We start from the raw sequence: 27,997 nt of genomic DNA, 5'->3' as shown, positions 1-27,997 counted from the left end.
GCTGACTTGACTTGACTCGGTGGTTTGCAGCTATTCGAGCTCGCCAGTGTGAAGTGGATGTGAACATCAGTACTGCACACTGAGAGGCGTTCAAACCTTCACTGTGAGCTAGTTGTGTTATATTTACTGTAGAGTTTAACATCCCTAAAGACCAGCTACCTGCTGTGGACTGCCCTGATGGCGGCTGTGAGGAGCATGAACACAATGTATGGAGTCTGTTTCCATGCTGCTCGTCAGACGACAGGACTGAAGGCATCCAGGCTGCTTCAACACATCCAACAAAGAGCTTTCAGAGTCGCTGTGAGTTAAACACAAAGTTAAACAGCTGCTTGTGTTACATAGCAGCTGGCGTTAGCTTAACTACAGGAAAGGTCGCTGTAGAAATCAACCCAACCAGCTGCTGGAGGAAGAAGTGGTCAGATTAAAGCCTAATATCAAAACAATGCGATGTAAAGTTAAATTGTCAGCCAGGAGATAGTTCAGTGCTGTTATAAAGTGTAAAATGGCTGTGTTTGTGTTTAGGATTAGAGATGTTTGGGGATCCATCAAGGAGTCGCGTTGTTTGACCTCTTCAGTTCTCGCGATAGTTGGTGAGCTAGCAGCTGGCTAACAACCTTGTAGAAACTAACGTAGAGTTAATTATATAAACATTCTCCAACACAGCCTTGTGAGGTCAAACTGAAGGCGCACACATGTTTGTGAATATATATATACATGTTGTAATGTAATCAGCAGCTTGACTGGCTCTGGTGCTGCCTGTGTTTGTTGTTGTGACTCTGAAGCTAACGTAGCTAACGTGGCTAGCTGGCTAGTGGCTTTAGCTTTGCTGCATTCCTATTGGTCGAACAAAGGGGCGTGAGCGTGACGCACTTCCGGCTTCAGTCTTTTTTTTTTCTAATACTTTATTTACAAAGTTCAATACGCAGTACAATTACACAGTATGAAAACAATATAAAAATAATGTAAATTATACAACAAATAAAATGTAAGGAAAGGAAAAGAAGATGAATAAAAACGAAAAACATTTGGAATAAACCAATAAGCAGCATGAAAACAATCTACAAACACATGTTCAATAGTTTCCCCTCTTCTGTCTTCAAATTCAACTTGAAGTAGAAGTGTCTTTTACTAAAACAGAAGCAACATTAAAACTGTTATTGTTCCATGAAATAATAACGGTGTTATTTGTGGTTTACTGTCAATCTACTGACTCTATTCCAGATGTGTGTCACTATAATGAATTTTTTATTGTGTAGACAGATAATGCTGGCAAATTGATTATAAATAAAAAATGTTTCACTTTTCTATCCGTAATTGCATTTTGTATTCCTACAAATGTATTTTGAATCATAAATGTAGTGTCACATCGGATAAGAGGAGAATATTGCACATTTTACACCCCTACATTTATCTGACAGCTTTAGTTACTAGATACTCTGCAGATATAGATTATTAATACAAGATGTAAATCAATTAATAAATTATGATATTATGGATTAAGCTGCACGGCAGTATATACAGTATTTAAAATAAGCCCCATATTTACCCATACACACATTAATGCATCACTAATTATAATCAAGTAATATATTAATCTGAAAAGGGCCATTCTGCATAATGAGTACTATTACTGTCACGGGTTAGCCCGTGCCCTATAAAGTAAGATGCACACACACACACACACACACTGCAACGCCACCTCCATCAATTATTAAATCAAGCTCGCTTGGAGGTGTCTGTGTTTAGTGTTACCGTAGCATGATTTCACATCAGCATCAGCACTCTATCTTCTTAAATGTTGGGAGGCCCGCCGACAAAATATTTAATTTCTTAACGTGGGTCATAGTGTAACAAATCAGGAATGTATTTTTGAATTTTCAGTACTTTAAAGTATATTTTAATGCTTATACCTTTGTACTTTGAATGCAAGACTTTTACTTGTAACAGAGTATTTTAACACTGTAGTGTTGCTACTTTTATTTAAGTAAAAGATCTGAAAACTTCCTCCACCTCTGGTGATAATATAGGATATATGTACTTTCAATCTGGTTTATCAAAAAATACATTTTGACAAGTCAAAATACAATTAAATATTCAAATCAAACCTGTGTACCACTCCTGTACTGTATAAGAATAAAAATGCCAATACGAATACTAAAGTTGCTTAGTCATTGAGAGTGTTGCAATGGATGCTGCTGAAGCATGAAAATGTGACAGATCAAGCCCAGCGTCACTAATACTTGCAGATAGAGTTATTTTATGAGCTGTCTGTGTGGTTTTCAAAGTTGGCAGTATTACAGTATTATACTCTGAAGTCACATTGACAATCACTAGACCGCACCATGGATCATTTCCTGTTAGTACAGAACAATACATTCATTCTTTTATATTCTAACTGCCAAACTGGCTTATTGTCATTATTATTTACAAGGCAGGTACTGTACGTTCTTAACTATACAGTATTGGTATTAGGCAGCATCACCATCAAATCCCCTGTTTAAAGCGGAAACATGTTAAATCACAACTATTGCAGCAAGTTTTTGAAACAGGAAATGTTGCTATATTCCAGTAAAATCACCTTTTGTAATATGACATCATGCAAAAAGTCTGTTTCCCATTCAGTCTCAACAAAGCAGCTGTTTTGTCTTTGGATGTCATTATTAAGAGAAAGCTGAATCCCCCTTTGTGGTGTCTATGTTAGACAGGGTCTTGCTTTGCCACAGTCACAGTGATGTTATTAATAAATAATGCTTGTATTCAATCTTTCAGGCCGTGCGTCGGCAGCACCTGGATGACTCAACACTGGAAAAGCCACAGTTCCCTGGAGCCTCGGCAGAGTTTGTGGATGAGCTTGAGTTCATCCAGCCCAATGTCATCTCTGGGATCCCCGTGTACCGGGTGATGGACAGACAGGGCAACATCATCAACCCCTCTCAAGACCCTCAGGTACAGTCAGCCCGCCCTCTCCCCTGCTTATTTAGTAAGTGGCATTACGACCTCCACTCACTTAATTTGTTGGTTGTTCTGTTCGTTTCTTCCCTGCTCAGCTTTCCAAAGAGACGGTTTTGAACTTCTATCAGAAGATGACAATGCTGAACACAATGGACCGCATTCTGTATGAGTCTCAGAGACAGGTAAGTGTTTCCTCTTGCATGTCTGTTAATAATGGAACACTGGAACTGAAGAATGTTGTAAAGGAGTATCCGATTGTTTCTTTTACAGGGTCGGATCTCCTTCTACATGACCAACTATGGTGAAGAGGGGACACATATTGGCAGCGCTGCTGCTCTTGACCCAAGCGACATGGTCTTTGGTCAATACAGAGAAGCTGGTAAGGACCAGCAGCATATGGTTTTTCCTAAAATAGTTCCCTTTTAGATATAGGGTTACTTTCTTCAGTTTGACCCTTTTTTTTCAGACCCTAAATCCTGCTTTGTAGTACAGGCCTCTGGTGTTGCATTCTCCCTCCCCCGTTCCATTGTATTCACTTCACAATGAGTGATTGCCAGGAACTTACTTCCTTTTTTTTCCACAATAACTGGCAACTTGATCGCTGATGACCCAGATACCCCATGATACCAACGTTGTTTTACTATTGGCTCACAAGCCTTGTTAGAAGTGGGAACCAAACATCAGATATCTTCCACATAAACAAACAAAGCATTCATTTTGGACCAAAATGTTTTAAATGATTAATTCACAGTCATAACATTTATTTAGGACTGTTTACTATAGAGTATATTCAGCTTTTTCACCTCGCCCCTTCATGTACCCTCATCAGTTGCCCAGGTTTTCATGTCTTGTGAGTAACAGCGTTATAATTCCTATGCGGCCCTGCAGGAGTGCTGATGTACCGTGGTTTTCCTCTGGAGATGTTCATGGCTCAGTGCTACGCCAACGCCGATGACCTCGGCAAGGGCCGGCAGATGCCCGTCCACTACGGCTCCAAAGATCTGAACTTTGTCACCATCTCCTCTCCTCTGGCCACTCAGATTCCCCAGGGTAAGCTGCACACCTGTGTGTTAAACTCTCCAGGCTGTAAGTGCATACACACACCTGTAAATCTATATACGTGCCTGATGTGTCTGTTTCAGCGGCCGGAGCCGCGTATGCTATCAAGAGAGAGAACATGAACCGTGCTGTGATCTGTTATTTCGGCGAGGGAGCGGCCAGCGAAGGGGACGCACACGCGGGCTTCAACTTCTCCGCCACCCTGGAGTGCCCACTGATATTCTTCTGTCGTAACAACGGCTACGCCATCTCTACCCCCACCAACGAGCAGTACAGGGGCGATGGCATCGGTAAGAAGCCTCGCTGTGCTTATGTGATTTGAAATCCTCAGCAGCTCTTATGAACACACGTTTTCTTTGTTTCTCTGATTGAACAGCCGCTCGCGGTCCGGGGTACGGCATGCTGTCCATCCGTGTCGATGGTAACGATGTGTTCGCTGTGTACAATGCTACAAAGGAGGCGCGTCGCAGAGCCGTGGCTGAGAACCAGCCCTTCCTCATCGAGGCAATGACTTACAGGTTAGTTGGTACCTGAGTGATTTGCGACCATTCTGCATTTTCAGACTGAGGACCCATGAAGAAACTTTGAAGCTGGCAGCTCATCACCCTGACTGATTTATCATCATGAGGTTTCGGTGATTACTGTGTGTGTGTACTGAAATACTTTCAGAAACATTTAGCACTAATTACTATGGCGTCATTTACAAGCTGGTATGTGAAAGTGCCAGCTACTGTGACCTTGAGCCATTAGTCTCAAGCAGAAATGAAGAGCAGGCTACAACGGTCTGTTAATCTAATTTATTTCTGACTCCACATCCCCAGATTTCTTCCTTTTTTTAAAACTTTTAGTCTTCAGAGTGTTGTCACAATACCAAAATTCTGACTTTGATACGATACCCTGTCTAAATATCTCGATACCGACATGATATGGAAGACAACAAGAGGCTTCAAAAAACAAAATTTACAAAACGATAATAAATTCAGATGACGTTCTGTGAGAAGTTGATGAGGGAAAAGCTGTTAAAATCAGGAAGACACCACAGTAACTGTAGGAAGCGCAGTGGTGTGAAGAGAGAGGAGAGTCTCTCCGTCCATTTCCCATTACAGAGAAACACGGTAAAATAATACTTTAACACATGCTCTCTGGTAGATTATGTGTATGCCGAATTACAGGAGATGCTTGAACAGATTCAGAAAAGATGGTGAATCTAATGTTGTCAGTACATTTGATCGGTAATTCGAGCCGCGCTGTTATTTCCTTTTTTTTTGAAGGGAGTTCTGCTGATAGAGACACCAGCTCAGAGCAGGACTGTGCAGCCGGTCAGCGGTTCATGACCTGCTTTAATCTTCTTTTCAACTTCACCTATTGACTCCATCCTTCTGGTTATCACTACAGTTTATTTTTTGACTGCTTGCTCCTACTAGCAGCAAAAGTTCTAACTGCCTGCTCCCGCGGGATCCCAATCCTGGTGGCGTCCTCTAAAGCAGAGCGCTGCACAAACACAGCCCCACGGTCACACATCGACGCAACTCAATGCTCGTAATAAAACACTGTCTTTATTAAAGTACCGGTACTAATAAAACGGTGTATCGTACCGTTTTTAACCGCAGGGTATCACAACACCTTTCTAGTATCGGTATACCGCGCAACACTCAACTGAACCATTCGAGGCAGTTTATCAGATTTCACGCAGCTCCCTCTGAGCCACAAAAGGCTTTATAAAACGTTTTTTCACATATGCACTAGTACTCTCCAAGACCTGTAAACACACAGAGCACTTTATGTTTGAACTGCCGTTGATTACTCAGTCTGATAAAAGGTGAGTAATTTGAGCACTCCCATCAATGTCACAGCCAACCCCACACAACCAGAACAGAAACCTGAAAAACAGCCAAACCAAAATACACAAGAAGTTGAAAAAGGAACAGAATTGTGGAACGTGACCTGGACAAATACAAAGTGTGTATCTGATATCATTATACAGATATGTTTGTTTTGTAATATGTGGTCATTACAGCAGTGTGCTTTCTGCACTGAATTGTCAATCCTGCGTTTTATGATTAACTTAAATTTGAATTAGTTTTGAGTTTTATTAATTTGCACAAGTTAAAGCTGCAGTAGGCAGTATGTTTTTGGCATCATTGGGCAAAAATTCCATAATAACCTTTCAGCATATTGTAATCCAAGTGTTCTGAGAGGAAACTAGACTTCTGTACCTCCTCGTAGCTCTGTTTTCGGGCTTTAAACAATCTAGCTCGTGATGGGAGACTTTGACCAATCACAGGTCATTTCAGAGAGAGAGCGTTCCTATTGGCTGTGCTCCGGCTGGTGGGCGGTGCTTGATATTACCTCAACAGATCTCAACATGGCTGCCAGGTCACAAACTTTCTCATTTTATAGCTAAACAGTGCACTACAAGATGTTTCTGAAAACTTTTGAGGTGAGAAATATGCATTAACGTAACATAATATTGATTCATATTTGATCAGCGCTGTTTGAACGTTTGTTCGGAGTTTGTGAGTGATTGACAGCCGGCTCTCATAGACGGCAGCTGGACGGCAGACTCCAGATCAGCTCTGATCTGAACAGATGCACAAAGCAGATGCCATGTTTTATAAAAATAACTTTTTTTAATCATATTTGCTCCATTTCTACCCACTGCTGCTTTAAGATCAAGAGATAAAAATAACAATGGATGTGTCAAAATGTCCTATAGGACTCGATGAACAATGTTATTTTAAACCAAATGAGAAAGTTGGAGTTCCCTAACTTGCTTGTGATTGAAATTCTTTTAAAATACTGAGGGGTGCTAGTTCTCTTAGAAATTACAGACTCGGTGTGATGACTCAAATCTCTTTACTTCATGCTGCATGGAGAGCAGAGCAGACCCTTATGGTTTTTCTCTGACTAGACTTCCAGTACCTTTCCTTATATACAGTATCATCAGGTAAACAACAAGTTAACGTGATAATAACGCGTTAACGCAAATTTGTTTTAATGACACTTATTTCTTTAACGCAACTTGTGATTTTTAGGTTGTAGCTCAGATTTAAAGCTAGAGTGAAGAAACTGGTATCATATGAAACTAGAAAACCTAAGGAATCTATTGGTACCAACAAACAATGTCATACTAGCTTGTCGCGAAGGTTAAATAACGCTCCGAAGTCAGGCTAAATTTTGGTGAGGAAAAACTGGCACGGCCATTTTTAAAGGGATCCTTTGACCTCTGACCTCAAGATATGTGAATGAAAATGGGTTCTATGGGTACCCACGAGTCTCCCCTTTACAGACATGCCCACTTTATGATAATCCCATGAAGTTTGGGGCAAGTCATAGTCAAGTCAGCACACTGACATACTGACAGCTGTTGTTGTCTGTTGGGCTGCAGTTTGCCATGTTATGATTTGAGCATATTGTTTTATGCTAAATGCAGTACCTGTGAGGGTTTCTGGACAATATTTGTCATTGTTTTGTGTTGTTAATTGATTTACAATAATAAATATATACATACATTTACATAAAGCAGCATATTTCCCCCCTTCCATGTTCATAAGAGTATTAAATACTTTTACATTTTGAACAGATAAAATGATGATAATATCAAAACAACATCACTGAATTCACCATTAACTATTCACCTGAACAGTTTATGATGTAAATGGTATCATTGTAAATGCTGACCATCAAAACATAGTGGTAGACATCTCCTTTTCTGTGTTATCATGTTTGGTTCAGGAGATATGATGCAAAATACATAATTTGGTTATGGTGGAAAGTAAAATGGCCGCCATGGCTGCCACAAGGCGTTTTTGCGAAGTTCTGAACATTCTATCAGATACAAACTGCACAAAGTCACGTTTATTCTCATTAGAAATGTTGTTATTGTTGTTATTCATGTAATATATCATTTTAAAGTTCTTTTTGTGCTCTTTATGTTGGAACTATCCATGGGCACATCAGATATATATATGAAGTTAGTTATAAGGGCATTTGGAGTAGTATTCAGAATTTTCCCCATTGCAGCATTAGAGGTCAAAGATCAAATTCTCTTGACCTCAGTGTGATGATAATGTGACTGATGGATAGATTACAGTCTAAGCTCTAGAATGATATATGACTTCATGATATTGTGTGTTGGTTACTCTCTTTTATTCTGGATCTATGTGTGAAATGGTGAAAAAAGATGGAAACATTTGAATGATGGAGGGATGAGAAAAGGAGTGATAGCACATAGAAAGCTACCGTTGCTGCAATGCTATCAGGCATTTTCCAACACTAGGGACATAGACCTTAAAAAAAAAATCACTATGAGACTTGGTGCCTCCAAAGTGGCACGACCAACCCCCCAACTCATGGACTAAATAACTGTGGACAATCATGCGCTTAATCATGATTAAATATTTTAATCAATTGACAAGCCCTAGTTGCAAATTTTAACAAAATGCTTTTTGACGAGGAAAAGAGTTGTTGAAAACGTACTCCCCTTTTAAAATGCATGTAATAGTATGTAAAGTCAATTGAAGAAAAATAATAATTCTGTTCGTTCCTCAGAATTGGCCACCACAGCACAAGCGACGACAGCTCGGCTTACCGCTCGGTGGACGAGGTGAACTACTGGGACAAGCAGGACCATCCCATCTCCAGGCTGAGACACTACATGACTACCCGCAGCTGGTGGAGCGAGGACGACGAGAGGAGCTGGCGGAAGGAATCGCGCAAGATGGTGATGGAGGCGTTCGAGGGGGCCGAGAGACGCCTCAAGCCGAATCCCGAGCTGATGTTCACCGACGTGTACCAGGAGATGACGCCCAATCTGAACAAGCAGAAGGAATCCATGTGGCGGCACCTGCAGCAGTACAAAGAGCACTACCCGTTAGACCTGTATGATAAATAACTGCATTCACAGGATGGAACGAGTTGTGGTTTTTGGTGACTAATATGTGGGAGTGGGTGAGGATTGACACCGGGATAAACTGTTGCACACCTTTTAAAAATATAGTTTTGATATGACGAGTGTCATTTCTTTCTGCACAACTTTGGAAGAAGAGAAAGATCGTGCTTTCAAAAATATCCTACTTCATGCCTCTGGGGTTTGGTGCCTTAAGTTAATAGATTAACTGTCAGTAGTAAAGCTCCTCTATAAATGCTAAATCACACCTTTGTTTCACTCTAACTCCAATTTTACCGATGTTATTATAGTGCAGCAAAACATGCTGGGACAGGTTGACTGCGGAAGAGAAACAAATCGAGCAATAAACGGTGGAAGTTTCCCCCTATTGTGTATTTTCCCCTCTTCCTGTAATGTGATCATAGTATTCAACAGGTTTTCTTGTGTAACATGGAGGTGACTGATGGACTTGTGTCATAAAACTTTCCTATTTGAATGGTTTTTAGAATACACACCCAAATTTTAGATGGGTCTGTACACTCATGTTACATGTTTGGTGTTTTGTGGAAAATAAAAATATGGAACTTTGCGTTGTCTTGGTTGAATTATTTTTTTTATTTAAAGTTACTACACAAGAGTTTTTAACTGGTTATGAAAGTCTCAATTTAATACTGATGCCTCTATATGACCTACAAAAGCAACCTAGATAAGTAAACGAGACCATCGGCAAGAAATTTGGATATTTCTATGTAGTTATTCTGAATGCCTGCCACGGTGCCACCGGCTCCGATTCTGGTGAAATCATGCAGGTTCACCAGGAACTCCTTCAGCTCAGACTCCAGCGGCGCCTGCGGCAGCGGACAGACCCAGATCCGGCTTCGCTGCCACCTTCGACCTGCAGCCGGAGCGCCGGCGGGAGGTGGAGAGCTCCGTGCCGGGCAGCAGCATCGCTCCGCTGGTCCTAGCGCTTTTGTCCATCTGGGCCGCCAAAATCAACACAAAATGAAAGTTCCTTGTAGTAACTTCAAATTCAGTAGTAAAGTAAGTTTAAGTCAACGATGTCAACAGTAGTACAAACCCTAAATTACATTTGAAACAGGACAGTGAACGGGACAATGATGAAAGCAAATAAGCCATCTGTCGCTGCAGTCAGTGTTACTTTACTTTACGTTTTATTTTGTTTTAAATCGCTGCATCTTATGCCCACCGGTCCTGTTCAACAAGTCAACAAAGGGCTGTGAATGCCCTTCCACAGCTTCTTCATCTCCAGTGGGGAGCGCTGATGAATCACAATGAGAGATTTATGTATACACAGATTCTCACGATCCTGCTCCTTGACGTCGAAGGTCCGAAAGGCCTCGTTTGCCTCCAGAGAAACCCCCAAAGCCTGAAAGCACATCCCGGCGTAGACGTCGTCGATGGGGAAGAAGGGCATGACGCGTGAAACTGAATATAGGGGTTTCAGCAACGCTCCGGAGATGAGATAACCACCTCCGCCAGCATACGCAGGGTATGGGCCGTCGTAGAAACTCAGAGGAATGTAGTATTTGCTTTTAGGATCCCTGAGGGGACTTGCTGAGTTTATCATTTGTCCAGCGTAAAACTGAGAGGCCTTCGAAGGATCCAGAGACCGCAGGTAGCCGAGTAACGCTGGCGTGTTGACGAATATGTCATCATCCCCACTAAAGACAAAGGCGGCATTAGGACAGTATGTCAGTGTCCAGTGGAGGAACATGGTCATTTTGAGCGTCAGGTTCAAGAGGGATTCATGGAAGTCCCACTGCAGGACGTCCCCAAAGTGTCTCGATTCAAATGAGAGCAGTTGGCTGAGGTCAGGGTTATCCAATGGGGGGGTACCCAGCAGAAACACAGTGCGCACCCTCAGTCCACTCTGATGCGTCCCCTCTCGGCCCCAGGTCTCCCGCACCGCCTGTCTCTTCACAAAGTTCTCAGGAGTTGACTTGATAGCAAAAAGCAGGAAGGTCTGGTTGTCTCCCTTCCCTTTATCAGGGATGCACTTGTTGGGCTGTCTGAGCAGGGCTGGAGGGGACCTGCAGTGCATGCCCTGCAAAAAGTCCTGGAATAAGAAAGGGTAGGAAGAGAAGTCGTGCATGTTGGTTTTCAGAAGCTCTTGATTTGTCTCCCTGCAGCGAGACCAAGCGGCGTCATGTATGAAAGGATTTTCTCCCTTGTCCAGTTTACCGAGGGCCGAGTACAGCAGACGGTTCCAGTACGCTCCATTTTGAGGGATGGACTTTCTGAAGCTGTCAGAAACAGACACACTGTTGTCATTGAGGTAAAGTGTGGTTAAGCTCTCCTTCTTGGAGGATTGTGTAGTCACATCACTAACACGGGCCTGGACGCTGGAATGCTTCAGGAGGTCCTCTGGTAAAGCCCCATAACTGTTGGTCATCTCTCGGTGCAGGGTCGAGTAGACGAAGATCAGAAATAAGGTCACAGAGAGAACCAAAGCAATGAAGGTTTGAATGCGTCTCATTGGCTCGAGGTGAGTAAACCAAGCTGTGTTGTTCCTAGAAATGGAGATGTTCAGGGAGATGTTCCCAGGACCTGGTGTGTGATGTCTTCAGGTTACACAGACTCCGTCAGCAGGTGACACTGGATGTACCTGCCAATAGAAAAATTAATGTAAATCAACACATTGCAAACTGTATAATCTTGAAACTCAACAGAAATTAACGATTAGCTTCAATAAGCATAGTATTTAATGCAAATTGTGAATTCTACTGCCAGATGTTCCTGTTGTTTTGTTGAACCACACTTAAAGAGCTGACATAATGAAAAAAAAAAACAGTTAATATTAGTTTGTTTGAAATTATAGACACAGATTTACGTATTAAAATAAGTATAGTGCCGCCATCCCATATAAAAGGACAGATGAGGTGGTTTGGCACCGTACAACTTTTAAAAAGGAATGTTGAAGAACCAGGTCAACAAGCAGGAGTAGTGCAAAAAAAGTGGCATTCATTAACAAAAAGTTTACTGAAACAAATGGCAAAAATGGAACCCCGGAATTTCAATAAAACTAAATTAAACTAAAGAAAAAGAACACTAAACAAAAGAAAGCTGCAAACCAAATATTACAGAATGTCATTTATTGCATAACTGTCCTACCTATCTTCAAACATTTTAAAGGGGAAATATCAGGATCATTTTCAGGTTCATACTTGTATTTTGTTTTTCTAATAGAACATGTTTACATGCTTAAATGTTCAAAAAACATCATTTTCCTCATACTGTCTGTCTGAATATACCTGTACTGACTTTTGTGTACTATTACAATCAGAGTTGAATGATAAGGTGGATAAGCCTAAATTTAGGAAATCAAAACAGAACTAGAATGGCACTCGGAGAGCGCAGACCTCCGCCAAGACGCGTGACTTTAAAAACAGATCACAGCTCACAGCTGGCGGTACCATGAGGTGGTCGGCTTGTTATTAACACGGTGTGTTTCTGTGTAACGTATCGGCAGATGCCTCTCTCATTTAGCAGCCTTGTTATGTCTGTATAACGTTACACTACGTTGTCTCTCATCCCGTCATCTAGCGCTTTGTTCTTTCTCACCACGGACGGCCAGCAGCTCCCGCACACACATCAACACACGTATCTCTCTGCTCTCAGAAGGAGGCCATCAAGGCGTCATCAACGCGTCATCAGTTACACTGTGCATGTGTTATACCATGTTGTTTTAATGCGCAGGCTGATCGAAATCCTTAAAAAAATTCTTGAATCCGGATCATGATCCGGATCGCCACCAAAATCTAATGGATTGTTCATTGTGCTACACCCCATGCCTCCAACTAAATTCATTCAAATCCATCGCATACTTTTGGAGTAATCTTGCTAACAGACAGATAGACAGACAAACCAACGCCAGTGAAAACATTACCTCCTTCAGATAACAATTTGCCTAAAAGTCAGAGGTCAATTTGTGCACAGTTGAGATGTGGTATATTACCACTACACATTGAAACAGGAAGATACAGAGGTGTAACTGAAGACAAAAGACCAATATTGTGAACTAAATGAGGTTGAGAACAAAATTAATTTTATTTTATTTTGTCCTTTGTATCATGATTTACGACAAAAATATTATTTAAAAAAGTTAATGTTCCTGGTTTAGATTTGATAGGTATGGAGACTGGATCCTTAATTGAATATCTTGATAGTTAATGATAATTATTAATAATAATAATAATAATAATAATAGGTAATGTTTTTGTATTTGCTGAATATCTTTCTAAAGCATGGGATAGGAGAAGAAAAAGCAACATACAATAGATAAATTCCTCAGACTCTCACGCCTATTTTTTTCATGATTGGATTTGTGTATGTGTCTTGTGCTTACGGCTGTGATTGTATATCTGTGACTGTTTACCATTGTGGGATGTATCCGGGGGCCTGTTTCAATGGATTTATGTAGCTGCATACATTTGTTAGAGAAGTTATTGTGCATGATAACATTTAACAGCAAGTGTCTGCGTACAGTAATTCTGTGTGGTTGCAAAATTGTAGTTCATATGAGAATTTTTTTTTGCATTGTGAGGTTGAACTAATTTCCTTTACATTTTTCATTTCCAACAGGTGCCTGCTGTAATTGGTGAGGACGCGTCGTCTGTCGAGAGGCACGTGCACGTCCTACAAATACAGTATGAGAAGATGCAGCCAGATACCTCCATGGTCAAAGGTTATGCAGCGAACGTTTTTATGGCGGCGAAAGGAGATTGCGAATGATATGACACTGGGGGACGTATTGAAGAACTACCCTTTCCTAAGAACTCAGGGGTAGGGGATATGAATTACAGTACATTCAGTCAATTTTCAGTTGTTCAAAGCACATAGTCAATGAAAGGACTCCATAGCACTTGGAACAGTAACAGTTAATTTAACTGAAGAGAAGATCTGTTTTCGAACAGTTTTAATACTTGTCTGGTCCTTCAATATTGAGACGATGTGGTAAAATGAGTAATAAATTTCCCCTTTCTATCAGCTATTTTCAGTTGTGCGATGAAGTTGACAGGATCGATCCATCTGCGGTGAACTTGTGCTGGCGCTGAAAAGAGGACTTCGCCGGCATAGGGCCGGAGGTGGTCCAGCTAGCATAAGGAAAAATCCCCATCAGCCAAAATGTACTCTGAAGCAAGGGAGGAAATGCTGGCAGAGGATCTACCAGGTATTTAACTGTTTTATTTTGGTTCATGGGCAGTTTGTAGTGTTTTTGTTGTGCTCTCATACCAAAACGGGTTAATAGGTACAGACTTAAATTTTCGCATTAAATTTACAGAAAAGTCTTATTTCATTGTGTCCTACAGATGTTGACTTCTGTGCTGCACTGATCCTGCTGCCCCACTTCTTTAAAGTGAAGGCCGACCAGGTATGGAGTTAGGGGGGTTTGGGGTAAAACACTTTTTTCACGTTTTGTCACTAGAAAATCGCCATACACTTTCACGCTATATTTGCAAAACTATGATGACGGTCTGGAGTCTTGATCATGAAGCTGGATCTGTTTTAATAACTTGCTACCTTCACCATTGTTCTGACATTTTTATTTTCTTTAACAGCATGATGCTCCAAGTCCCTACCCAACCTTACCGTTGGTAGACACCGACTGGAAGATGGCCTTTACCGGGAAGGTTCCGGTTTCGGTCAAAGTGGACAGTGTGGACAGGTCTGCGCAGGGGAACAGGAGTTGAAGATGGGGTAATTGCAGCCTTCTGTGCCTACTTTGATTTTGACTTCGCTTACCCACCCTACATGAAGAATACACTACCCTTTCTCCAACGTACTATACTGTACATTACTGTGGTGGGTGAAAAGCCCCTACTAGTCACTGCGACCCGAATGATCAATCTACTAAAAATGCCACGACTGTATAGATGTACAAGGTGTAGAAGAACCACCTACACCTTAAAGTGGCAGTAGGCCGTGTATTTTTGGCATCACTGGGCAAAATTCCTTTAATAACCTTTCAACATATTGTAATTCAAGTGTTCTGAGAGAAAACTAGACTTCCTCATGGCTCTGTTTTCAGGCTTTAAAAAATCTACATGGCATTCCTTCACAAGATTTCACAATAGCGGCGGCATCACAAACTTTCTCATTTTACAGCTAAACATTACACTACAAGATGATTCTGAAAATATTTGAGGTGATAAATAGTCATTACAGTAACAGAATATTGATTCATATTTGATCAGCGCTGCCTAGTTTGACCGTTTGGTCGGAGTTCGCGAGTGATTGACAGCCGGCTCTCATAGACGGCAGCTGGACAGCAGAATAATACTGTCAGGATGTAGCAACAGTTTTATAAAAATAACTTTTTTGAATCATATTTGCTCCAATCTCACTCATTCAGCTTTAATGAAACTGCTTCCATATATTGGTCTGATTAATGCCCACGAAGTCAACTTTAACATAACTTGTGGACTAAATGACAGTAATTCAAATTTCCATGTGTCGTGTGTTTCATAAACATGGGGAGCATGTGCTACCTCGATCGCAATGATAAAACCAATGACACTTCATTCATTGTTGATAACTTGCATGCAAAGAATGTTCCTCTTTTTTTATAATCAAATTTTTTTTGCATATTAACATTCTGTGGCTTCTATGCTGTTAGCTTCTTTTCCCAGTGTCGTATGATTCACACCTGTATGCATACACAGTCAAAGTTGATCCTCAATGGAGTGTAATTAAACCAGGACAGGAAGTAGACTTTCAGTCCCTCGACGTGTACAGTGTTGATGATAAGTTATACATTTTATGTTACGAGTTACGAGTTGTGGCTGAAAAACGTTGAAAGAAAAACGGGGACAGAAGCTATTGTTCAATGAAATTTGTTATGCTGTATTGTATTGTGTTGCATTGATACAGTTTACATTATTCAGAAAAGAATTTAAAGAATTTACTTTTTTTGAAATTCTGTATTTATACAATATGAGGTACATTTGACTCCTACAGAATTAAGGTCAATTTTTTCCCCAGGGGTACATATTTGGCCCCATAAGGTACAAACGGTAAGGGTACTTAAATGCACCCTTGTTAAGGGGTACAGTGGGTGTACCTTTGAGGGTACTGCCCCAGTGACGAGCTGTTGGACCCCCAAAGGTACAAATTCAGCACATTATTTCTGACAGCGTGCCATAAAAAGAGTTTGTATGTCTCAATACATAGTATGTAAAATGCACTATGCCAAAAGTACCAGGATGTAACTAATGTGCCTGCATGTAAGATAAGATATACTTATATTGTCCCCGTGGGGAAATTTTTCCTGGACTCCGTCCAACTGCAGTTACAAACACTAAATTAAAACAGCATCAACAACAATGTAGGAGCCAAATATTAAGAAAGGAGTAGTTGAATTCCTTATTATAAGAGAAACATTATGTTGATATGTAATTGGTATTTTTGCCCCATGTTTTACCAACCACAGCATTGAATTGTTTATAAATTTGGCACCAGTTGATGCCGTCATCCTGTTGCCGTCATCCTGATTTAGTATCAGCTGTGGAGAGCGCAGCTGTTTAAGGACGCCAAGAGCCGAAATAGTTTTTTAACGGGCTTTAATATAGTTTGTTCATTTCAATAAGACAAAGTTTAAGTTAATCTTTTTTCTTTACTTTGGGTTGCCGCGGCATATCCTGTTTTGGGTTGTTTGGGTTGGTTTATGTAGTTTAACACACACGCACACACACACAAAGGCTGCAAATCAATCATATGCATCCAATGACAGAAAGGACATCTAACCGTGAGTAAACCCATGAATGAGCGCAACTTTATTTAGTAGATGCCTTGTTGACACGTTTTCTTGGCGAAAGAAATATGGCTTAGAATAGAAATTAGAAGGAAGCCATAATAAACAATATTAAACGATTCCACACAAGACAGGGTAACAGTTCCACAGAAACTGATGTTTCAACACATACACAGTCCACGTACATAATGGCACATAATATCACACACACCATGGCAGGTATTGCACCCAGGTAGTGCACTGCACCGTCTACCGTCTTGCCCATATTGCACAGACAATAGCCCAATATCACACAGATGCAACATTTTACACTGTCCCAGTTTAACATAAAGCACTGTCTAACCATATACAGCTCTGGAAAGAATTAAGAGACCACTTCAAAATGATCAGTTTCTCTGGTTTTACTATTTATTGGTATGTGTTTGAAATGTCCTGCTGGAAAAAAATACTCCTCAGAGTTGGGGAACATTGTCAGAGCAGAAGGAAGCAAGTTTTCTTCCAGGACAACTTTGTACTTTGGCTTGATTCATGCGTCCTTCACAAAGACAAATCTGCCCGATTCCAGCCTTGCTGAAGCACCCCCAGATCATCACCGATCGTCCACCAAATTTCACAGTAGGTGCGAGACACTGAGGCTTGTAGGCCTCTCCAGGTCTCCGTCTAACCATTAGACGACCAGGTGTTGGGCAAAGCTGAAAATTGGACTCATCAGAGAAGATAACCTTACTCCAGTCCTTTATGGTCCAATCCTTATGGTCTTTTGCGAACCTCAGCCTGGCTCTTCTTTGCTTCTTTGGTGCTCTGACAATGTTCCCCAACTCTGAGGAGTGTTTTTTTCCAGCAGGACAATGCTCCATGCCACACAGCCAGGTCTATATATATATATATGAGAACATTCTGTAATTAAGCCAACCTGTTGGCACTTTCCTTAATTGAGCAGCTGATCTAAACAACACATCAGGCAGAACAACAAGACAAACCTATGAACCCATAAAACAAACAAACTAAACAAGCGTGTGTCCTTAATTGACAATGTACCAATTAAACTGAAACATTGGACTGAAATTAATTATTTAGCAGACACAAAAATAGTTAATTTGGGGGTACAGTGCTTAGTGAAAAGGGAGAAAGGCAGCAACCTTTTCACAAAGCCACAGGTGAGAACCAGAGGGGGGTGAGTCACATAGTGAACTATTCATATTGCCAAAAAGGTACAAAGTCCAATCCAGAGTTATTAATCAAAAACCAAAAGACCTCTGAACACACTGAACTATTGGGGGCCAAAAGGGGCAAGAAAAAATTTTTTTTTTAATAAATGTCAAAATATTGTTCATTAAGTATGTTGTCTTCCACATGTTGAAGTTTTAATACTAAAGATCGAATTTAATAAACAAAATCAGGACAAAGTGTGGTCATTTTTTCTCTGTGTAAAGTTGGTGATATGTCCCTCTGCATGGTTCTCAGCCCTCCACAGAGTATATGCTTGCTTTTCTATTCTCGCCCTCTCTAACATTACAAAGGTGGAAGTCCAAGTCGTCGACAGTTTCTTGATAAAGTGAGCTGAAAGACGCCGGATGAACCTGAACACACCCTTCTTCTCCCCAGTGTTTAATTACTGTAAGAGCGAAGCGGCTTTGTACAAATAACAAAACAGGTAAATCCTGAGAGACTTTTCCGATTAAACAACGTCACATTAAGAACACACCTGAGGCGTGACTATGATTTAAGACTGGAACATTAAAAGCACATGAATACTTTGCATTTTTTTTTTTACCATGTTATAGGACATTTCGATACATGTGTAAAATCGTTTTTACGGATTCCATTTAAGAATTTATTTTTATTTATATCAATTTTATTTTAATTTTTTTTTTATAAATTAAGACTTTAATTTACAAACAAGAACACCGAGTTACAGGTTAAGACATCCTTAACATGGAGTTAAAATCAAACAAAACCAGTCCCAAAGAAGATCATTTAACATTGTGTAAAATACTTACTAAAGCCCAGATGATGGATGAGATTAGCTTCTACCGAGCACCGAGCAGAGAGGCTGAAGCAGACAGACTGCAGGTTCGGAGCGGCGGAAGAAGTCAGCAGCATCCACGAGCCTTCAGATCCCGGTGCGGCGCGAGGACAGGTGGATGTGGATGTGGGCGGGGCGCGAGCGTCCAGCCTGTCCGGTGCTTCATGTAACACCATCACCACGCCCTGCCCATACTAGCAACCTCAGACCAATCACAACTGGTGTTATATATGGAAACTAGCGTTATAGCAACGATGCAAGACCAGTTCTTGTGATCGGCTGAACAATGTTAAAGAGCTATGATGCTCCAACCTCACCTGGACTATTTTACCTGTCTCCACCCTACAAGGCAATACAAGACAATCTAGTTGTATGAGGCAATTTCAGGCAATATTGCAAACCGATAAACAGGACTACTTTATAGCAGTATTTAATTTTAATATGTTTTTTTTTTTTTTTTGCATCAATGTGAGGAAATACCATAAATTTCCTGGATTGGCCAATATCAGACATGCTCATATGGCTATTATGCTATCTATGTTTATCCCAATATAGTACATAGAAGACTGTGCATATGTTCATTCATTCATTCATTTCAGGGATCCAGTGCATCATATCTAGGGCCAGCTACTCTATCTCTACTCTGTTTTATTCTATCGTTATTTTTTATTTAATTTTTATTTATATATTTTTTTATTCTTATTATCTTCGTTTGTGTTTGTGCTCTTACCTGTACCTCTCCTGTGTTTCATTCTCATCGCTGTTGCTTCTATGACACCTGCATATTTCCCTCCAGGGATTAATAAAGGTTAATCTTTTCTTAATATATATTTTGATATCGCAATATAAAAAGTCCTAAAGATGTCCAGTTAACATTGAGGGTGCAGGATGCAGCCACACTGTCCTCCCATGACCGTCTGTGCCAGAAAAATAAATGGCAATATATTCTTAAATATCCAAACTATGCATTTCTACAAAACAATATCTTTCAAGTGAAATAAAAGTGTTCCAAACTGTTAATGAGTGTTACGGGCACTGAAATAGTTTTTGTGATGCATCAGATTCACAAAACCTAAACAAGAGAAACTGTGAGCTAAATAAGTTGTTTATCTTTGGGAACCATTCATTTTCATCTAAGAGTGACCTCATTCAAGTGTCTTATGGTGTTTTCACATTTGGTTCCTTTCAGCCCTCCAAACGACCTCAGAGCGATGAGTGATGAGGAAGTACAAAACATTTTAAATCCAAAGTGGTAAACACTACACATACAGTTTCACACATTGCAGGAAAATCAGAGCTAGACATTGTGGCTAAAGCTGCATGCTAACTCTGTCACGGACAGGAAATGTTATCGTATTGCGGTAACCTGCGGTCAAGCCGGCCGTCGCTCTCATCTCCGTGGTCAAATGGGCCGACGTTACAACTGTAGAGCACCCATATACTGACATTTATGTTAAATGCATTCAAACGGCCCTGATGGAGCTGACCATGGATGTATATAGAGAACAGAGCTGACGGGAGAGCTAGAGACGGACTTGGAGAAGTTAGAGGAAGTACACACGTGTGACTACGTCTGGTTTTCAAAAAAAGTGTTAACCATCAGTGCAGCCAAACACATCAGGAGTGATAGAGATCATTATTCACTGATCCCACGGGTCTAAGCTTCATACTGATTTTTAGTACATAAACTGAGATTATACATTATGTGTAATAAACATTTTAGTGGAACTGCTCTAATTGACAGCTGTCTCACTCACAGTGTTATAAAAATGAACGTCTCAAAAGAAGGACAAGCAGAGGTTTTATTGTGAGCTGATGGGGACTTGATGCTGTGACAGATTTAAATGTGAGGCCAAAAACCACTGTTCAAAGAAATGACTGACAGCACATAAAAACTGTAACTTTAGATAGTCCTGAGTAACAAACTAATATCTATCTCTAGAGAGCTAAAACACAATGGCAAATGGCAAAGCGAACCTGGAGCCCTTTGTGTTCACAATGCACAGATTAAACGAACCGCAACGCGGACTTGAATCGAACCAAACTCAGATCGACTCCCGAGGAGGTCTGAGTTCGGTTCGATTCAGAGAGGTCTGAGTCCTTTTGGAATGTTCACATATGCGCAAAAAATGCTGACTCATTGCTCTGAGTTCGTTTGGAGGGCTGAAAGGAACCAATTGTGAAAACACCCTCAGTCAGTCTATATAGGTCATGGGTCAACAACCTGAGGCTCTGGAGCCACATGTGGCTCTTCAGCTCCTCTCCAGTGGCTCCCTGTGGATTTATAAAAGTAGTGGAAATGAATAACGGTTCTTTGTTTACATTTTCAATTTTATTTATATTTGTTGTAAGTCTATGGTACGACGGTACGACGGAGTATTAGGGCCACATTGAGGAAAAAAAATTAATCTGAGATTTAGAGAATAATGTCATAATATTACAAGAATGACGTCATAGATTTACCAGAAAGAAAGTGATAGTATTATGAGAATAAAATAGTAATTTTACGTCTTATTAGGGCCCGAGCACGAAAGTGCCAGGACCCCAACGGTGTCCTGGCATGAAAGTGCAAGGAAACCTATTGTTTTTCTAAGGATTATTATTTTTCTGCTGGAATATCGCGTTTTTGGGACCTTTTCCATCCCCAAAAACTCACCAAAAGTGGAATATGCGTCAGAAGTGGCGCGAAATTCAAAGTTCTGTAGTGATTCGGATCGGGTGTCGCCAGCGGGCGAGATAGCGCCCCCTAATGTAGGCTGTTTTTCAGGGAAAGTTTCTTCGATCTTCATGAAATTCAAGTATGTCATTGCATACGTCTTGAAGTTCGTGTTAAATATTTTTGAGATTTTTTCAGCCAACAGGAAGTCAGCGATCTTGGATTTCCTGCGTTTTTTTTAAATTTACGAACACATCTTTGAAGACTTTAGGATGCACAAAAACTCATGAAACTTTACATGCACATCCAAACTAGTAATTACTTTGATTTAGTGGTGAAATTTTGCAAGGGCGTGACATGTTGGCTCTCTAGCGCCCCCTTATGTCTTTTAGATTTTGAACATACCTTGAGGTACTCGAAAACTCATGAAACTTGGCAAAATGATGGACACCTGTGAACTTTATGTAAATGTACAGTTATTGGGTTCAGCATGTTTAGCCGGCTCTATAGCGCCCCCTAACGCGTGGAAGGCCATAGTTTGGTCAAAGTTGATCCTATATTCATAAAATTTGGTAGGTACATCCTGCTCATTATTTCAAACATATTCCTCATCGGGTTTCATTAGCTCCGCCCACCGGGAAGTCGGCCATATTGGAATATGTGCGTTTTTCATGTATTTTATGCATACTTTTACGAACTCCTCCTAGAGGGTTTATCGGATTCGCGTCAAATTTGGGTGGGATAACCCTCCCACTACTGCGATGCTAAATTGCGAAGGAATTTTTGATCGCTCGAACGGTGATGTCATACGTCATGTGCGAAGACGCCATTTTGTCACGTTTAAGGTATGGAACTTTGCGATACTCCTCCTAGAGCATTCAAGAGATCCATCTCAAAGTCGGGCAACCGAATCTCAACACCTTCAGGATGCTAAATTGCGAAGCTTTTGTGTTTTCGTGAAACGGCGTTCTTGTGGCGGCGCGTTGAATTTTGATGTTTCGCCAAGACACAGGAGGCTGTTGTAACTTGACTTTAGGCCGTAGTTTGGTCAAAGTTGTTCCTATATTCATGAAATTTGGTATGCATATCCCACTCATTATTTCAAACATATTCCTCATTGGGTTTCATTAGCTCCGCCCACCCGGAAGTCGGCCATATTGAATTTTGTGTTTTTCATGTCATTTATGTATTTTATGCATACTTTTACGAACTCCTCCTAGAGACTTAACCCGATCAACTTCAAATTTGGTCAGTAGTATCTTAAGACCTTTGTGATGAAAAGTTATCCAAAGATTAAAAAGTTATCGAACTATGTTGCCGTGGCGTGGCGGCGAATAACCGCCTTTCGCCAAAAAACAGGAAGTTGTTGTAAATTGACTATACATAGTCCAATCTGCTCCAAACTTCATAAGCTGGATAATAGTCCAGGCCTGAAGACATATATGTGGTATTATGAGTGAACGTCATAGTGCCCCCTACAGGAAACAGGAAGTTGTTGTAAATTGACTATACATAGTCCAATCTGCTCCAAACTTCACAAGCTAGATAATAGTCCAGGCCTGAAGACATATATGTGGTATTATGAGTGAACGTCATAGTGCCCCCTACAGGAAACAGGACGTTGTTGTAAATTGACTATACATTGTCCAATCTTCCCCAAATTTGACATGTTTTAAAAGAGTCTTGGCCTGAAGACATGTACGTGCCTGGACCCCCATGGCCCGCCCCTAACGCCGACACTGCTGACCAGACGAAGGTCTCCCATGAATCAATGCTGATTCTAGTGTTGGCTTTTCCTGCCTCAGCCTCCCGCCCGCGGCCGGAGGGAACAGGGTATCTCAGAGTTTTGGTCGGAGACGATAACCTTTCTCTCTGTGGAGCCCCGTCACTTCACAAGACACGGAAAACCTCTGTTGGTCTGGAGGAGCTGCAGCAGTTATTTCTGCACAAACGTCCACTGTACATTCATTAAATATTGTCAGAGCTAAACTAACTCTTCTGCAGTGTGTAGTGTGCGCGCATGCATGTGAGAGTGGAGCGAAAGAGTGAGAACAAGCGCGGTGTGTAAGTGAGTGAGGGCAGGCAAAGCAGGCAGAGGAGCAAAGGAGCAGAGACTCCGGTCCTGGAGACCAAAGCTACGGTCTCTGACCGCAGCCAACACTGTTTAACAGACGGGCTTCACTATATAGAACTTTGTGGTTTTGGTGCTTCCGTGTAGTTTCTGTTGGAGTCTTGTCTGAACAGCGTAGCCACACGTGAGCGCGCATGAGACACCGACCCGCAATGATTTACACGTGTAAGAAGTTACAAACAGTCCCTTTAACTTTTATTAATGATACTATTAAAGTCAGAGAGAGACGGAGAGTCTGTCTGTCAGCAACAAACACGTTTTACATTATTTATCGTCATTTCCATTCAGTCACATGTGAGGCTGATAATTCCTGAACGTCAGGTTTGATATGAGTTATATCATTTACATTTTCCCTGAAACATTCAGCCTAATAATTTGGTCTCCAGGACCATAGTCTCTGCTGTACTCTGCTCCTCTGAACTGCCTGCCTTCACTCAGCTGTATATTGTACTTATTATTCACATATACTTATAGGCAGGGTCTGAAATTAGCAACCGCCACCCGCCAAATGCAGGTAAATTGTTGGCGGGTAAAATTGGCAGGCCATCCGCCATTTTGGCAGACAGTAAAAAATGTTAGGGGAGGGAATAGAGAACAGACTCCTTATTGTCTGATTCCTTGGTATCTCAAGCCTCCGTGACTACTGATTCCTCTGTATTGATGCCCTTCCACAGTAACGCGTGCACAATGCACCCTGTTTTTTCCTTGATAATGCAACACTGTGAACAACAAACCTGTTGGCCAGGAGGAGAGTTAGTAATGTTACCTGTTAGCAGCCGGTGGGCAGCACAGTCCTGCTTGGTTAAATAACAGATCTACTAATGTTAATGGAGGTGCCATTAGGCACATTAGGCATTAGGCAGTTGTTATTATTATGTGGCGTTCAAACCCAAGCTCAGGAAAAATGACTATTGGTAAATTACGTTATCGTCTTGTTCAAATGTAACCTCGTAAAATTATGTTTTTGGCGAGAAACTTGAATAAATCCAGTTGTTTGAAGGAGATGTTTTCACAGCAATATAAAATAGATAATAGGGAGGGAATTACAGTATGACCTGTTTAACATCCTAACACTAGCTCTCAACAGCTTGCCAAGATTTTTCTAATCAAAGCAAATATTTAAATAATCATAATCATTTGAATTGTGTGTTTTTATGCAAACAACCCCTATAGATGACAATAACAAAGTACAGTACAGTACTGTGTACAGTACCCTCCCTGCCCCGAAAAATAGGGCTCCCCGTAAGCCACGGTGTAATTCGAATATTGTAATTTACCATGCATATAATGTTTTTTGTGTAAAATATATTGAACATTGAATGACATCAGATCTAAGATGTTATTATACCCCCGTAAGTAGTTGGGGATATATAGCGTTCCACGTGCCCTTCTGTCCGTCCGCCCGTTCACCTGTCACATTTTCGTGTCCGGAGCAAAACTATTTAATTTAGGAACTTCAAATTTGGTATGATGGTTGACAGTGTGGTCTAGTTGTGCCTTTTGGGGGTTAGAAGTCCACAGTGCCCAAACCTTTTTTGAGTTTTTCCAAAATGGCAAAACCTTTGGTGTTACTTCAGTAGGGATCAAGCAGTGAGCAGGGGTATCTGAGCCATGCTCACTTTTGCCTTGTTCTTTCATTTGGCGCAGAGATTTCAAAAGTGGCAGATAACATTTCTGAGTGGCAGACAAAAAAAAAGGTACTTGTTTGCCACAGTGGCAGGCAATGAAAAAAGTTAATTTCAGAACCTGCTCATAGGTCATGGCTGCTGGAGTCGGACTACTTGATGTCTTTTGCACAAATAATTGCACAGTTCACTGTACACAGAAGTACACAGAAGCTATAATCTAAAATATTAACGTGACGCTTAAGAGGAAACAACGTCTCATTTCTCTTAAAACATGTGACTTCCTGTAAATTTAGTGAAGGCTGCTTCAAACTGCAAACCGATCTCATCTACAGTTTGATTGTAATCTGAGTTCTCATCAGTGAAAAATGTGTCTGAATTGGTCTGACAGCTTGGATCAACTTGACTGAGGTTTATTTTTAACTGTTAAGACTCAAGAGTACGACAGAGTATTAGGGCCACAATGAGGAAACAAATAAATCTTAGATTTTTAGAATAAAGTCATACGTTTACGAGAAAAAAGTCGTAATATTACGAGAAAAAAGTCATAAGTTTAGGTTAAAAAGTCATAATATGAGAAAAAAAGTTGTAATATTATGAGATTAAAGTTAAAAGATTAGAGATATTTGGGTAGCTGGTTTTGCCACACCTGATGTGTTTAGTTTATGCTTCACATAGACAAGGTCTTGCATGCAAACTAACCATCTTTTCTAACCCACTGCATTATCTGACACACATTAAGATCAAATACATAAAGTTGAATTAGTTTTAAATATAAACATACACATTCTCAACCCCCACATCACACCCCCCTTTGTCCTTTCTGAGCACATTTGCTCCAAAAAAACAAAGAGGCAAGGAAATAACGTCTAACTTATGCGTGCAGTGTCCGATGGTCACTGGAATGTACGGGTGTGTCGACCGGCGTCTCGCCAGTACCCCTGACGTGCGGGAAGGTGCGAGGGCCCGTTCATCGCTGCTTGCAGCTTTAATTTTCTTTTTTTCTCGTAAACTTCTGACTTTTTTCTCGTAATTTTACGATTTTTTTTCAAGTAAAGTTATGACTTTATTCTCGTAATAATACAACTTTTTTCACGGAAAGTTAGGACTTTATTTTCATAATAATACGACTTTTTTCTCGTAATATTATGACTTTATTCTCAAAATATTTTTTTTCTATCAATGTGGGCCTAATACTCCGTCGTACATTTGCACTTGGGCCCTCACTGCATTAGACTTATATACTATATACTTAGACTATAAACTGTGTTACCTTCATCGCAATGCTCAAATGTTTTGCGGCTCCAGACAGATTATTTTTTTTTATTTACCTAAAATGGCTCTTTTGATAGTAAAGGTTGCTGACCCCTGATATAGGCAATACCTACATCTTTGAGGTTCAGTTGGCGAAATACAACCAGTCATTTTTTGATGAAATGAAATTAACTCATTAAAAATAGGCTTTGGGTGTCCTTTGATTGGATTTCACACCTATGGTGAAACAACAAACTAAAAAGACTGGCATATTTAAATTAAGTGAAAAAGTGTCCCTCTGACGGCATCACCCATGCAGGGTGTTGATGGAAGCACACATCTTGAGAGCTAACACTCAGCTTGATATAGTTATGATGGAGATGAGATGATTCCTCTTGCAGAAGCAGCAGATTTTATTTCTTGTGACAGAAAACTCTACAGCCCAGAGAGGAAATGGTAAAATCTAGGTTATGTTTTATTTTTTGTCCAATATCTCACAAACAAATTTGTAGAGAGAATATGACTCTATTTGTGTCTAGGTTACTTTTTCCCCACTAGCTGGCTACTCCAGATCCTTGTGGAAAGCCCTGTTCATCACAGTGGAGTATATAATTTTTCAACTCCACTTGTTGAAGGGATTTATCATGTGTCCTCTCTCTTTAAACCTTCCTTAATTGCTTCTTACTCATTACACTGCTTTAGTGTTTTCAGGGAGTAGCACTGTTGGTATATATACAGTATACGGGAGTGTGAAGATGGGTGGTGTGTGTGGGGCGGTCTGGACCAAAGTGCCAGGCTGATTTTTTTATCCCAGTCCAGCCCTGCTCCACACCGCAGGGCTTTCTGCCAGAAAGGGTTTATTTTAACCACAATCTTTTCCTGAACCTAACCAAGTAGGGTTGTTGCCCAAACATTAGGAGATTTCTGGAGGCAAACTTCTCCCATGTGCTGAGCAAGCAGGTCGAGGCCACGCCCAGGACGCTCTACGTCGGAGACGGGTTTATTCAAATGTTTGACAGGAAACATCACTGATGTACAAATTATTTAAGACCAATTGTCTCTAGACAAAATCACCAGGAGGGTAACATGAGCACAGTGTTCAGATCAGTAAAGCTCCTTTTTTCTTCAATGTATTGCATCTTGTGCAGGCCTTTTCTTTCAGCCTGGTTAATTATGACAAACAGAAACACAAATCAGACTATCAAAAAAACACACACACTTGAGAAATAACTCCTATACAAGGGAAAACGGCTGCTCTAGTTTTCACATCCTTACCAAACCATGCCAATGTTTAGAAAGGTGACGAACTTCTTTCTCCTCTGTTTGTGAAATAAAAGCACTTTAAATGGTAATGACAAAAACAAATTTCATTGGTAAAACTTCTAAAAGCATGAATTTTTTTTCCTTTTCATCAAATCTAGCAGTTCACATCCTGAGAACTTCCTAGTATAAGGCAAAGTGGCTATTTGCCATGGAATAACCTCAGAAACTCTTGGCCTCTCTGCTTGGAGAGGAGCTGAGATGAAGTGCTGCTTAATTACAGGTGCCCTGATATGACCTACAGTACACTCGAGCACTCCAAAGTACCAAAAACCAAGATTTATATATTGGCATTTTGGTCAGTTAGGTTTATTC

At 40.7% G+C, this 27,997-nt stretch overlaps 2 protein-coding genes across 2 annotated transcripts; one reads left to right on the top strand and one right to left on the bottom strand.

Annotated features, from left to right (window-relative positions):
- Positions 1-177: 177 nt before the first annotated feature.
- bckdha (branched chain keto acid dehydrogenase E1 subunit alpha) lies at positions 178-9,488 on the top strand. Its single transcript, XM_037774287.1, has 8 exons — positions 178-300; positions 2,770-2,946; positions 3,048-3,134; positions 3,223-3,331; positions 3,841-4,002; positions 4,095-4,301; positions 4,388-4,529; positions 8,563-9,488. Exons 1-8 carry the CDS (start codon positions 178-180, stop codon positions 8,903-8,905), a joined length of 1,350 nt encoding a protein of 449 aa, XP_037630215.1. The 3' UTR covers positions 8,906-9,488.
- Positions 8,948-18,871, bottom strand: b3gnt2l (UDP-GlcNAc:betaGal beta-1,3-N-acetylglucosaminyltransferase 2, like). The gene is made up of 2 exons (XM_037774288.1): positions 18,671-18,871; positions 8,948-11,525 (listed from the first exon to the last, which is right to left on the bottom strand). Exon 2 carries the CDS (start codon positions 11,394-11,396, stop codon positions 10,116-10,118), a length of 1,281 nt encoding a protein of 426 aa, XP_037630216.1. The 5' UTR covers positions 11,397-11,525; positions 18,671-18,871; the 3' UTR covers positions 8,948-10,115.
- Between the last annotated feature and the right edge of the window lie 9,126 nt (positions 18,872-27,997).

Source organism: Sebastes umbrosus, chromosome 7, assembly GCF_015220745.1.
Source record: "Sebastes umbrosus isolate fSebUmb1 chromosome 7, fSebUmb1.pri, whole genome shotgun sequence".
Lineage (NCBI taxonomy): Eukaryota > Metazoa > Chordata > Actinopteri > Perciformes > Sebastidae > Sebastes > Sebastes umbrosus.
The sequence above is the reverse complement of the archived record's forward strand: the minus strand, read 5'-3'. Positions and strand labels throughout refer to the sequence as shown.